The sequence below is a fragment of the Equus przewalskii genome, chromosome 5 (assembly GCF_037783145.1).
Source record: "Equus przewalskii isolate Varuska chromosome 5, EquPr2, whole genome shotgun sequence".
Lineage (NCBI taxonomy): Eukaryota > Metazoa > Chordata > Mammalia > Perissodactyla > Equidae > Equus > Equus przewalskii.
In genome coordinates, this window is record NC_091835.1 from 15,892,430 (window position 1) to 15,906,432 (window position 14,003).

The window sequence follows — 14,003 nt, forward strand, 5'->3', positions numbered from 1 at the left end:
GATGTCATTCAAGATATCAAGGTCCAGGGTGTGGCCATTGGAGTGATTATGAAAAGGAGTCCAGGATCATGGGTCTGGGGGTGTTGGACAGATGGCCCACACATAGGCCTCCTAGGATTTGGAATTGAGACTGAGCCAATAGCCAAAGTCCTTGGTGAGTGAGGGAGTGTGATTGAAAGGACTGTGATAACAGCAGCAAGGAAGATGGGAGCCAGAGAGCATGCCTCTCAGAGGTGATGTGCTTCGCTTTTGTTCTTGTTCTGTGTCTGGAAGCGGCAGGGGGGGGTCAGTGTTCCTGTAAGCCTGAGCTGGGTGATGAGGGACAATGAGCAGCCTCTTTTCAGGAGGAGAATGCTTCAGGATCCAACCTGCAAATAACAGGCTACTTGTATTTGGTATTTTGCTGTCTGTTGTGCAAAGAATTAGGCAGAATCTAAGGTATTTGCATTTTGAAGCTTTTCTATATGAAATTAACAATTTACAACACCTCTGTCCTTCTAAAACCTCATCTATTTCATGTAATTCAGGTGTGTTTATCGTTCAATCCTCAAAGCACATTGGTGGCTACCGGAAGTATGGACACAACGGCCAAACTGTGGGACATTCAGAACGGAGAGGAAGTGTTCACTTTAGCGGTATGTTAATAATGTCAATAACTTCAAGAGTTTTACATTCTCATTAGCCTTTCCTTAGGATAAGCCTATTATTTGTGTTTGTTTTTGTTGGGAATTTTATTACAAAATTAGCTCTCAGTGAGAAGATGCTTTTGAGTTACTGGTTTCCAGGCTGGAGTGAGAGAGTGTTCCAGTTGGTCTGCTGGCTACTCCCAGAGACTCAGATGGAAGTGCTGGGGAAGCCAGATGAGTTTTTATTTTGGTTAGCTTCAGTCTGTCAGCCATACCAACTATACCTTAAAATCTGTCATTATCTGTCTGGCTAAAAGCAAAATAGGTGGGAGCTGGCACCCTTTGGAAGAGGCAGAACTGGAGAATCTTGCAAGAAGATTCCTTAAAGGGATGACAGTTAACACTCTTCTCCTCCATCCTCCAGTCTTAGAAACCTCCTGTACTACCAAGTGGCGAGTGGCCGGAGGTGAAAAGCCTACAGATTAAAAGTTGGTGGTGTATCTCCACAGGGGCCCCTGTCTGTCGCCCCTACCACACATCCAGCACCTTCCTCTGACCTGCTGTCCTCTGCTTCTTCCCACCCCAGCCGTAACCACCAAGCAAAAATAGGACAGGTCTCTGTGGCTATCGGTGGGAACACCTGGATGGGAAATCTAGTTTTCCTATCCTTTTACGTTATAAATGAGTTAAAAACATAGGACCTCTTTCCTGGGAGAGCTCTTTTTAAGAAAGTTAAAAAACAGACTGAAAAAAAAGAGAAAAAGCACTGTTTTTAACTGACACCAAGGATTTTTTTTGCCTTAGAATGCCTAGCATTATTAATTATTAATATAAGTATACTCTCTCTGGTCTTCATTCTCATCATTTCTGTTGGTCACTGCTTCTCCACTACCTGTTGCTTCAGAGGGATGCCTAAGAGCATTCAAAAGGATGCATCCCGCCCTGCACACCCACCCCTGTCTGCTGCCAGAGAATGCATTTGTTTTGTGTGATCAAAATTTTAATATTCAGCTACATTTTTTTTTGTCATTTGGAATCAACCAGAAATTTAATCTGTACATGAACTTTAGTGTTATTTGAAAAGGTAATCATGTTAATTTACTAAAATATTAAGGAAAATGAGGGATATACTCCAAGCAGAATCTACTTTAGAGAGGCACTCCTTCCTGTGGTCTCACAGTTTCATTCCTCAGCCCTGGTCTGTAACCAGGCCAAGGGCAGGCCAAAGGCCAGACATTTATTAAACAATTCACATTAAATTATCGTAAGAATTTCCTTTTTAAAAAGTTGTTAACTGTATTTCATAAACTGTTTTCTCTTACCTGTCACCTGTTATTAGCCTATAAAGCAAACAGCCCTCTTTAATGTTTCCAGAACAATGTGAAAGAAGCGTTCTGATTTCCCAAAACATACCCGCTTCTTTTCTTTACAAAAACAAAAACAACTTAATTGAGTTAAAACTGACTTGCTTTAAATGTATGTCAAGTTTGAGTAACCCAAAGGAATTGTGCAACCGTCACCAAAATCTAGTTTTAGACATTTCCATCACCCCCAAAAGAAACCTCATGCCCATTTGCAGTCACTCCCCATTCCCACCCCAGCCAACCACAAGTCTCCTTCTCCCTGTATAGCTTTGCCTTTTCTGGCATTTTCTTCTAAGCTATGATATTGTACATTTGTAGAACTCGCTTTATCTACAGGTACACATGATGGTATCTGCTCTCTTTTAGGGACATTCAGCTGAAATCATCTCCTTGTCCTTTGACACCTCAGGAAACAGAATCATCACGGGGTCTTTCGATCACACAGTTGTAGTGTGGGATGCTAATACTGGAAGGTATTCTTAATTTTAAAGAATTTTTTAACCTGGATCAAAGGATTAAGAAGACGATGTTTGTTACTAGTTTATTCTGGTATCTGTTAACTGTGCTCTGGTTTCCGTAGGAATAGGACATACTGAAAATGAATTAGTTCGTTCTTTAATGGTATTTCTGATCCAGAAAAAATGTGTGATTTCTTAGAATTCTGAACAAATAATGCTGAGCAGTAACAAAAAAGGAGAATGTTAGCAATAGCCTGGTTATATAGCTATTATTTATTCCACGTACTATGTAATCAAATTTCAATGGCTTGTCATTATGGTAGGCATGGATATCGTGAATAAATAATATCATGGCTAATTTCCCAAATTTAATTTAGTCCAAGAACTTCAATTTCCTTCCTAATTATTTTTGGTCCTAGTTGCTAAGAAGATAACTCAATAAGCCTATTTGTGTTGTAAAACTCTACTCTTGGACTTGCCTGCATTTTGATAGAGGGGCTGATTATCAGGGGTGCTGATCAAGATGAATACAACAGGAAGTAAGAGAGAGGAAGGGCCCTTCAGACATTTGATAGGTAGTTTCTGAACTGCCAGGGGTCCACTCATCTGGTGTAAGAATGCTTCCAGAATTTCAGACTACCTTTATTACTTCTTACCTGTTCTTTTCTGAAGTGTTGTCTTAAGGAATGTTATTATCTTTGATTGCTTAAAATATGTGTATGTGTGTTGAAATGAAATTAGTAGCCTAGTTGACTCCTCTTGTGCTATGGTAAGCTGTCTTTGTTCTGTCATCAAAGATGTTATTTGGTGAAAACTAAAGTTAGACTGTACATTGATGGGCTTGACATCATTGTTTGTGCATATATTGGAAGTAAGGCATCTTTCACCAGTTTGAGTCGTTTGCATTTTGTAGGAAGGTGTATACCTTAATTGGGCATTGTGCTGAGATTAGCAGTGCCTTATTCAACTGGGACTGCTCTCTGATATTAACTGGCTCTATGGACAAAACCTGCATGGTGAGCTAAAGAAATATCTCTGCTTTTTAATTCTTGTGTCTGTACTTGTTACTGTGTCAGATATTCATGACAACACTAACAAATTTCAAAGGTGCTGTAAAATTAAGATATTAATTCATAAATAATAATTTATTTATGTAATTGATTCAAATGTATTAAAAGATCCTATCTTAAAAGGCACATTATTTTTCTTTAATGCCCCTCTACTTATTTATTAAATTTTGATTAGAGCAAACATCAAGGCGTCTCACCACAGTGTCTCCATGCCTTTGACTTTCTGTTACTAAGAGCTTATGCTCTGAAATTATTATTTGATTATACATCAGATTATAATAATCTTAATGTACTTTTCATTTTAGAGCATTGTAGGTTTAGATCAAGCTCATTATCATTTGAAGACCTTCATATGAAAAGAGGACACTTCCATTCCAATCAGTGAAGCATGCACTTTGAGATTTTTTCCTAACATAGTGGCAGATTTATATACTCATTCTGAATGTCTGTCTTCGGACTTCTCTGTGTCCAAAGTGTGCCTTGTTAAATGATTGGCTTTGGCACGGTTATTTAACCAGCCATAAGCATGTCATAAAGCCTACTTTTGGCCATCTTTGCACTTTAGACAGGAAGTCATAGTCTTCTTCTTCTTTTGTTTAATAGCAGCTGTGGGATGCTATGAATGGAAAATGTGTGGCAACGTTAACAGGCCATGATGATGAAATACTAGACAGCTGTTTTGATTACACTGGAAAGCATATTGCAACTGCTTCAGCTGATGGTAGGTAATCTGTTCACACGTTTAAATTATGGAGAGTTTTGTGCTCTGTTTGATAAACATAGATGATTCTATGCTATATGTCATCTCCCCGATGGCCAGCTATGATAGAAACTATATCTGCCTCATCTCTATGATGTCTGTCTATGTCATTACACTATGTGTCATATTCTTGATAACCACATGTGGTACGATACATAGTCTGCATCATCTCCTTGACAACCACATACAAAATTATACTAGGTCTTCATCATCTCCGTGATAACTATATATAATGGTATATTCTGGGTCATCTCCCTGATGGTCATGCATTTTGCTACACTATGTTGACCTCATCAGCTTGACCACTATCAATGGTACTATAATAAATCTGCATTATCTGCTTTATAACCACATGTGCTACTCTACTATGTCTAGCTAATCTTTGTGATGAACATATATGGTTCTATGCCATACATCATCTTCTTGATTACTGCTTATGATTCTACACTATGTCTGTGTCATCTTATTTACAGCCATGGGCTGGTGCTACACTATGTGTGTCTCAGTTCCATGAAGATCACATATGATGCTATAATACATCTATTGTATAGTATTATATCTATTGACCATGTATGCCATTGTATTATGTCTGTCTCATCCCCCAGGACCTTTGCTACAGTATATCTGCATCGTCTCCTTGAAAGTGCAGTATTATGCTGTGCTGTGTTTTCATCCACTCCTTTAAAACCATGTTTGATGCTATGCCATATCTGCATCATATCCTTGATAACTACTTATGATGACATTACAATATATATCTTATTTCTTTGATGACAACACATCACATTACACTATGTCTACTCCATCTCCTGGTCACCAAGTAAGATACTACATTATGTATGCATCATCTTCCAGATGACCAGGTGGACACAATGCTGTCTGCACCATCTTCCTGATGACCATGCGTGATATTTCACTATACTCTTATCAACTTCTTAAAAACCATGTATGATGTTACATTCTACCTGCATCATCTCCTTGATTGCCACATATGATGTATACTATGTCAGCATCATCTCTTTGATAACCATGTATGATGCAGTACTAGGACTCATCTTGCTGACAGATATGTATGATGCTACGCTGTGTCTGCACCATCTCATTGAAAGCCACATGGAATGCTGCATGATGTCCGTATCATCTCATTGACAACCATCTGCATGGGCATATTACATCTCTTTGAACACCATGTGGGATGCGATACTATGATTATGTTTCTCCCTTGATCACATGTATGATACTACACTATTTCAAGGTTATTTCCTGGACAGTAACCTCTGAATATTTACAGTGTCTGATCTCCTTGATAACTATGTATAATGCTATTCTTTCATAATCTCCTTAATAACTAGGTATGATGTTATATATAGGATCATCACCTTGATGACAATGTATAACCCTAATCATTGTCTGTGCCATCTCCTTGTTACTGCATATGATGCTACAATAGGGCTGCCTCATTTCCTTGATAACTATATGATGCTACACTGTGCGTACTTCATCTCCTTAATAACTACTTGTGATGTTTTTATAAGTTTTCTCAATTCTGTCAAACACCACATATGATGCAGTACTATGCTTCATTTCTTTGATAACTGCGTAATTCTAAATTATTTATACATCACTTCCTTTACAACTATTTATGATGGTATATTGTGGATTATCACCAAGAGGAACACATCTGGTGCTATACTGTATCTGTTTGTGTCATCTCCTTGATATCCGTGTACGATGCTATAGAATGCATCACCTCTTTGTTACCAGTTTATTGCTATGCTGTGTCTATATAATCTGTTTGATAGTCTTTCATACTATATTGTGTCATGTCCTTGATAGCCAATACAGTGTTCCACTGTGTGCCTCATCTCCATAGAGAACACCTGTGATGTTACACCATGTCTGTATTATCTTCCTGATGACCACATATGTCACTGCATTGTGTCTACTTCATCTCCCCGATGACTATGCATGATGATATTTTGTGTCCACCTGATCTTCCTGATTACTTGCCTCGTGCTACCTTATATCAGATTTTACACCTAAAGAACCACCCTTGATGCTGCAATATGTTTCATCACCTCCTCGAAAACCATGTTGAATGCTACGCCAAATCTGTCTCAGCTCCTTGATGGCCGCTTGATGCTAGAGCATGTTACACCTTTTGTTATACCTTTGGTGACAATGTATTACACCACGCCATATCTTAACAGACATTTAAGAAATTCTCGCAAAAATATACTGCTTTTTCTAGACGTGACCTGTCATTTGTTTGCCTGTGTTTGCTCCTTGTGACTAACATACTTTTAAGTAGTCACATATCCTTTGTGCTGGAATCAGTTGTAGAATTTTACTGGTGATTCATTTGAATTCCATAGTCTTTGTTTCATTGTTGTCTCCCTTTTCAAAATTACATTTACATGCTTATTCTCTTACTCACTAGGACTTTTCAAAGGTGATCTTTTAATCACACATACAAGTCCCTTTTATATCCTGGAATATAAACACCCTGAATGCGGAGAATTTTATTTTTTAAAGTAACTCTTTACTTTTTCATCCTTCTCACAGATCTTGGCTTTTAAAAATCATCTCTGAACTGTAATTAATCTGCCCTTTTCATTTTAAATGTCATTCTCATTTACACAAAAAAATACATTCAACAAATACATATGGAGTACTTACTTTGTGCCAGGAATTGTTTTAGAAACATTGGATATACCAGTGAACAAAAGAGAGAGGAATCCTTCCCCTGGTGGAGCTATGTTGTGGAGGGTGAGACAATGAACAATGCCATGCATGTGTTTTATATATAATGTGAGAATATTAAGAGTTGGTTAGCGCTGGGTGGGGGGGGGGTGGGGGGCGGGAAACAAGCTAGGCTGGCAGAGCAGGATGTGGAAGGACGGATGAGAATAAAATATGAGTTCAATTCTTCTAGCTTTGTTTTCTCTGTCATCTGCTATTTCTCCTAGCAGTGATTCTATTCTTTCCTTGTTCAGTAAGACATTACTTCAAGAAAATCTTTTTTTCTTTTGGTGTGTTTTGTAAACCTCTTCTCATTCTATGCCTTCTAAGAAGTCTTGATGTTTAGACCAATCTTTTTTGTTTATCTCTGGTCTTTGCTCCTCATTCGCTTCTTAAAACTGGGTCTCATTCAACAGAGTTAGTTACCTGGCAAGCTACATCTGTTCCTTATATCACCATTTTCTTCCTCATTGGAATTACCCTCTAGGCTGAATGTTTTTTTCTTTGTGCCTTATTCCTATTTCTAGCTTTAGAAAAAATTACAGTTTCAGGCTGTGTTATTTCTGTGTTTTACGAAATGTAAAAATGCTTTTGTAAAATTTAGAGTATGACTCTATGCAGGATATTTCCTTTTGTCTTATTAAGAAACTCTTAAAACAAGTTGGTCACTTTCCTTTAAGGCTTTTGCAATCTCCAACTAAGTAGGAGTGTGATATTTTTAATCGCATTAATTCTAAAATAATTTTGTCTACTTCCTCCTGAAGTTGACGTTTTCAGAAAGGTAAGTAAAAAATTTGTTGAGATGTTTTTCTTTTCTCTGAATGAAAATTAAGTAACCAAAATTCCCTATCCTTGCTGATTTTACCTCTATTTGATGCTGTAATTTGCAATAAGAAAGCCTCCTTAACCTGGCCAGATAAATTGTAACTTTTTTTCTGACAACAATTTCACTACAGTTCTTTTTCTCCTTCTATGCTTATTTGACTTCTCCGTTCTTTAATTCTAAAGAAATGTATTTACTTCTTCATCCATCCATCCATCATCCATCCATCCGTCATTCATTTACTAAGCGTCTACTATGAGATTGGCACTTCTGGGCACCGGGGATACAACAGGGAACAAACCGTTCTATTGGCTCTTTCTGTTGAAAACGGTTTCCAGTGCCTGTTCTTTGTTCATTGAGCAGTGCCCCTGTTCCCTCTTAGTCAGGCCTTTCACACCTTCTTGTGACTGTATACTCATATTTGGTGTATGGTGATGATTTTGCTGCTTATTTCATCACCAGCCTCTCAAGACTTGTTCTGATTCCCGTTTTTTCCTTTAAAATCCTTTTTCTTTCTGGATTCCTGCCCCTCCCCCCTTTCTACCTTGGCACTCATTATCTCTTCTAATAAGCTCAGGACTAGAGAGGTACTCCTTTTCACCATCTTCTCCCACAGTGGGACCAGCTTGCGTTTAGAATATTAAGTGGCTGGCTCTCACCGCAGGCAAGAAGACAAACTTAGCACAGGGCTTGTGTGTCAGAGGAATAGATATTTAGATAATTCAAGGCATATGGTTCAAAGTTCTGTGTTTCAGATGAATTTATATCTATCCTCACTCCTCTCAAAAAGGAACAGCAAGAGTTTTCAGTGCAGCCACAAGGAAATGTATTAGCAAACTGGAAGGCCATGAAGGGGAAATTTCAAAGGTGAGTTACTTTCTAATTTGGAGCAGTTTCCTTACTTTCAAAAGTAGACAGCATGCTTAGTATAAATAGTTCTATTGGCGCTGAGGGTACTAAGGTTTGTCTAATTATCTCATTCCTTCTGAAAATCAGTTACCCACACTTTACTTTTAAGCGTGTCCTCAAATTCAGCATAATAAATGATTTCTAAAACCTTTCAAAAAGCATAAAACAGTGTTCTCCTCAGCCATCAGCAAGAGATTTAGTTAGCTGAAAATATTTATTAAAGCTGTTTAAGAAGCTTATGGAGTGCATTTCCCAATTCTAGTAAACACACAAATTTGTATTATGCAAAAATATGCTGTGCAGCAAGTGTCAAGTGTTCTGTTAATCAGATGCTACTGAGGAAGTATTTCTTGGAAATATTTAACACTTATCAAAGTTTAAAATGACCTGTTTTGAAACAAAGCTGCAGCTAAGGATTTTGTATAAGCTCCTCCCAAAAACTTGTTCACAGAGCAGGGCCATCCGGTCAGTGATCTGAGGTTTTAGATGTATCCGTGGAAAATTTTAGAGAAGGGTGGGACGTGATGACTCTCACCTCCCTGCTTAGCCCAATTCCTTGGTCTCATACCTGAGGTCAGATTTGCTCCTTCCTTGTAAAATATCAGCTTGATGGTTTCAGGGGTCAGAAGGCTCCGCCTGGACCCCGGAACTGCCCACTGCCCTATTCTCTTCTCTCCTGCTCTGCACCTGCTGCCGGTGGTTTGCTGGCCTATCAGAGCTGGTCTCTGAGACAGTGCAGAGCACATCTTCTTTGCAGGCTGGGAGGCCCTAGGGACTGGCAGGAAGAGGGGTGGGGAAGTGTGGACATGGGAGACAGGCTGAGGAGAGAGCCTGAGCCATGTTCCCAAGTGTCTGACCTAGTAGTTATTGACAGGGCTAGTGTGTCCCACTCAACAAGTTCACATCTATTTGTGTGTGTGTGAATATAAAGAGGACCCAAAGTCTGTATTATTGAATTTTATGTTTGTTAAGTGATATATTGCTTATTGAATTGCCATCCAGCAATGGCATTTCTCTGGAGTGCAAAGCTAAAAGGTTCATTCATTCATTTAGCAAATGCTTTTTGAGTGTTTCCACTGTGCTAGGCACTGGTGACCCAGTGATGAAAAAACAGACATGGCCCTGCCCTCATCCAACCTTCAGTTGTAGAGGAGGTGGCCCAAATCGTTGTCTTCCGATGGTCTAGAGAGGGTTATAAGCATGATGCCCAAAGGAATGGAAGACTAACAGTTTCATTTGCCTGCCGCACAGATACCATTTGATAATGCCTGGCATGTTAGGAGGCACTCAGAACATATTCGTGGAAAGTGCTGAATTTTGAGTAGCAATAGAAAGCCCCCTCCTGTAGGCCCTGACTTATATTCTGGCATAGATTGAAGGAGGATCTGTGTGCGTTTGATTACAGAAAGTTGGGTTGCAGAGATGGCAGTGGGTTTGGGTATGAAGGAGACCAACTTAATAAGGCATCTTGAGTCTTGGAAAGAAGCCAAGGGGGGAATACTGAAATTGTCAGGGTGCTTTGGTCTTTATCCTTAGAATTGTGAGGGGGGAGGCAATTAAGCTTTCTATCTAGATTTTAATTTTCGTGTGTTAGTCCCTGCAATATTTTTCCCACCGTGGAGGAACTGCTCTATGCAAGAATAAATACCAGGCTGGGACGGTGACAGGTACTGAGCAATGTCCTCTTTTTGCTAGTTAAAAATATATTGGGAACCATTATGCAAACCTGTGATCATTTTTTCTTTCTCTTTTGTAGATTTCTTTTAACCCCCAGGGAAACCGTCTTCTAACTGGCAGTTCTGACAAAACGGCGAGAATCTGGGATGTTCAGACTGGTCAATGCCTGCAGGTTCTTGAGGGGCACGCTGATGAAATCTTTACGTGTACTTTTAACTATAAAGGCGACATCATCATTACAGGTAGGGGAGAAATCACCACCACAGACTCAGTTTTCCTTTTAAATCAGCTATTAGAGTTTCTAAGCTGAATACCAAAAGGAATTCACCCGCACCCCTCACCCTTCTTCCAGGGTCTCTGCTCATCTTGCTGCATTCTACATCCATTATTTTAGTTGCATTGCAGAACCGCAGGAGTGAGCTCTGTTACTGACTGTAAGACTTTGTGAATTTTGAGTTTTTGTTGCTCTGGGCAAAATAAGAATTTAGTAGCCTGCCTTACTGGTTACTACATTTCCCTGGGCATCAACCGTCAAATGGTTAATTTTCAGCTGATGTTAGTAGGTTTTAGTAACTAAAACAAGTCAGGACCGAGTTCTCCACCGCTGGATTTATAGCCCATTCAAGGTTTATTCTTGGAGCTAAGTTGTTTTCTCCTTGGGTGTCCCCTGCTAACACATTAATGTTAGGGGAAAAGAACACATTTTGAGCATTTTTCAACCACTAACAATCTATTGTGAATTAATCATATAAGCAACATTTTATAAGAACTGGATTGAGAATAGGTGAATTTAGATTGTCGAAAGTAGGGGGATGACAAGAATATGGTGTAATGTTAATGTGGTTCCTCTGGAGGAGGCCTTGGCAGGGAGTGGGGTGCTACCACTGAGGGGGAGGGATGTCCTAAGAGGGCACAAAAGACCAAACTCTCAGTGATCCTCATTGTGTCGAGTAGATTTAAAAATTGCTTATCTGGTCTAATAACTTAAATGTCACACACTCGTGCTTGGCTTTATATATTGGCTGATTAGGTAGCTCCCTAGTCATATAACTTCAGGGGTGCTGAGAATACGCTCCCCTTTTGCCCTAAAATACCTCCCCTTTCTACCTAATTATGGATAATTTCTAAAATTTCAGATTACTTTCTTTGGGTTTACGACTTGCAAGTGTTACTAAAATGTAGATACTCCTAAAACGATACATAATAAGCCATATATTTTATTGTGAACACAAAATCAAATCCTTTCCCATGATGAGAAAAGAGGTGGGAGGCTGTGATAGAGGGCACAGGATGCTCCTGTAGGGAGCTGCTGCCAAGTAAGGGAGAAGGAACCCAGGGCCGGGTTGTCAGAGGACCAACCTCTCCTGGTCCATGTGTCTCATGTTAGCCAGCTCTGCAATATCTCTGCTCTCGACTGCAAAAGACCCTGGAGAGCTTAAGGAGGGAATATTAATTGTCTGTGCCTTGTTTTAGAGCTGGCACTTAAATTCCTGAGCTCTTTTAAGATATGATTGATTTATTTAGTGTATCCCAATGCAACAAGGTGCTAAATACTGGCCCACTGGACGACAGAGCTTGTTAGAATGGGGGTCATACTTCTGTCTTGCCAGCAGAAAAGCCATCACCTTGTTTGAACCGATCTCGCCTATTTTCTCGGCAGCCCCCAGTGTGATGAATTGCTTGCATGTCTTAGTGGACTGCCTGAGCTTGGGTTTAGAATCACAAACTGGAAGAAAACTGGCCATCGTGTTCACAACATTTTTAAAAACATGAAGTACCTTTTGGTGGAATAATCAGTTTTCACAGGCTTTCCCAATCCTCATAGCCCCCACACTTCTTATATTGATGTTACGAGTCTGGCCCCTGAGGTTTAGAGAAACAGCAGGGCCCAGTACTTCTCCACACCAGGGTTGTCATTTCCAAAGAGGGAATGTGAATGGTGCCCCTTGGGGAGGAGTATATGAAAGCAATTTGGAAGAGTCTCTATCATAGTGATGGGGAGGGTGGGAAGATGCAAATTTCATATTTAGACGGATGATGAGAAGACTCTATTGACATTTTGAGGTATTCCAAAGTGGAATGTGCTGCTTCCTCATAAACTAATCACCCAAACCTGGGGATGGTCAAATTCACTGTATTTCCATTCGTGGTGATGTTCGAGGGGAGGGCAGAGGGAATAAGCAGAGGGAAATGACTGAAGTGGGGGCTTTCTCAGGTCCTCTCCAATTCTAAGATGCCATCAATCTTTCTGGTGTGAGGAGGACATGAACTTGCTCACTTAAGGACTGACAGAAATCAGGCAAAAAAAAGAAAGAAAAAGAAAAAGATTCCCTCTAAAAGAAAAAGATTCACGCTAAAAATGCCTGAACTTGGCTGCACAGGGGCTCTGAAGCTGGGTGCTGAGAATCTAGCACATTTAGCACATTGATAACCGACAATGACCCAGAAAATGTCAACTTGTAAAAAGAGAGAGGTAAGTGAATAAAATAAAGAAAAAATAACTGTGAAATTTGTTTTATTAGGCAGCAAGGATAATACCTGTAGGATATGGCGTTGACTGAAGAAAGCCAGTCGATGAGCAAACTTGCCGGCCATAGTGATTAAGATCTGGAGCTTTGCAAATACTAAGCAAGCTGTTTTGATATTTTGTATGTTTTCTCTTTTTCCTCAAATCACCCGTTTATACACTGTTCTTAACTTCATGGATATGATCATTAAAACTGATGAAGTTATATCATTTCTTGATATTATTTGATGGAGATGACAGGAAACAGCATAATGTTGGGCAAATGCCACTGGTTATTTCAATTTTGTTTTATTTTTTAATAGCATCATGATACTGATAAATGAAACCATAGTAATTTAACAATGTGTCTCCTAGATTATACTTTGAAGATTATTATTATAATTACTGTTGAATAAAGTTTTGGAGAAAATTCACTGTGAATTATACACCTCTATTTATCATGTATGTTTTTAGGGGGACATGTATGTTAGGAATTTAATTAGAAGTTTTACTATTTAGTTATTTTACTTTTTGCGGCTAAGAATGAGAAAGGCAATTTTGGAATAGAAGATTAATCTTTCTTCCCTCATATTCAAGAATATATCCACGCCCATCCCTCCAAAAAAAGTTGAGGACCTATGATGAATAAAATGAGGGCAGCATATAGCGAAAATAAAATGGCTCTCAATCAACAGCTAATATATTCTGGATAAACAGTTGGCTGAAAAAAATGTAGGCAGGTTTATCTATAAGGAAAAGCTAAGCAGAATAGACTTTCAGGCTATTGAAGTTAAAAATCTGGGTGGAAAACAATTGAGGTACCAGGGCAAATCATCAAACAGCAACCTTATTGCTGCCGAAATGCTAAAAAATGCTTTGTAAAAGGCCTTTCTATGTAAAAGGACCACGATGCATATTATGTGAAAAGATAGAGCACAAGATAAAACCAGTGATGCCTGAATCCAGAGCAAGAGAATGCATGAGAATCTTATGGAATTATTTTCTTAGTAATAAAAACAATAGTCAACGTGGCCTGAGTGCTTACTGCGGGCCAGACGTTGCCCACCC

The 14,003-nt window shown here is 39.2% G+C and overlaps 1 protein-coding gene across 4 annotated transcripts in view; it reads left to right on the forward strand.

Moving 5' to 3' along the window:
• DAW1 (dynein assembly factor with WD repeats 1) overlaps positions 1 to 13,161 on the forward strand; it is a 38,869-nt gene extending 25,708 nt beyond the window's left edge. The window contains exons 7-13 of one of the 4 annotated variants that reach the window (XM_070618515.1): positions 528 to 635; positions 2,357 to 2,463; positions 3,362 to 3,464; positions 4,122 to 4,239; positions 8,634 to 8,710; positions 10,509 to 10,671; positions 10,782 to 10,915. In XM_070618515.1, coding sequence (XP_070474616.1) covers positions 528 to 635; positions 2,357 to 2,463; positions 3,362 to 3,464; positions 4,122 to 4,239; positions 8,634 to 8,710; positions 10,509 to 10,671; positions 10,782 to 10,861 — 756 coding nt within the window. In that variant the 3' untranslated portion in view covers positions 10,862 to 10,915. Of the gene's footprint in view, positions 1 to 527; positions 636 to 2,356; positions 2,464 to 3,361; positions 3,465 to 4,121; positions 4,240 to 8,633; positions 8,711 to 10,508; positions 10,672 to 10,781; positions 10,916 to 12,951 lie in introns of those variants that run through there. The other 3 variants (XM_008512935.2, XM_070618514.1, XM_008512934.2) reach the window with 3 other exon arrangements.
• Positions 13,162 to 14,003: the final 842 nt, after the last annotated feature.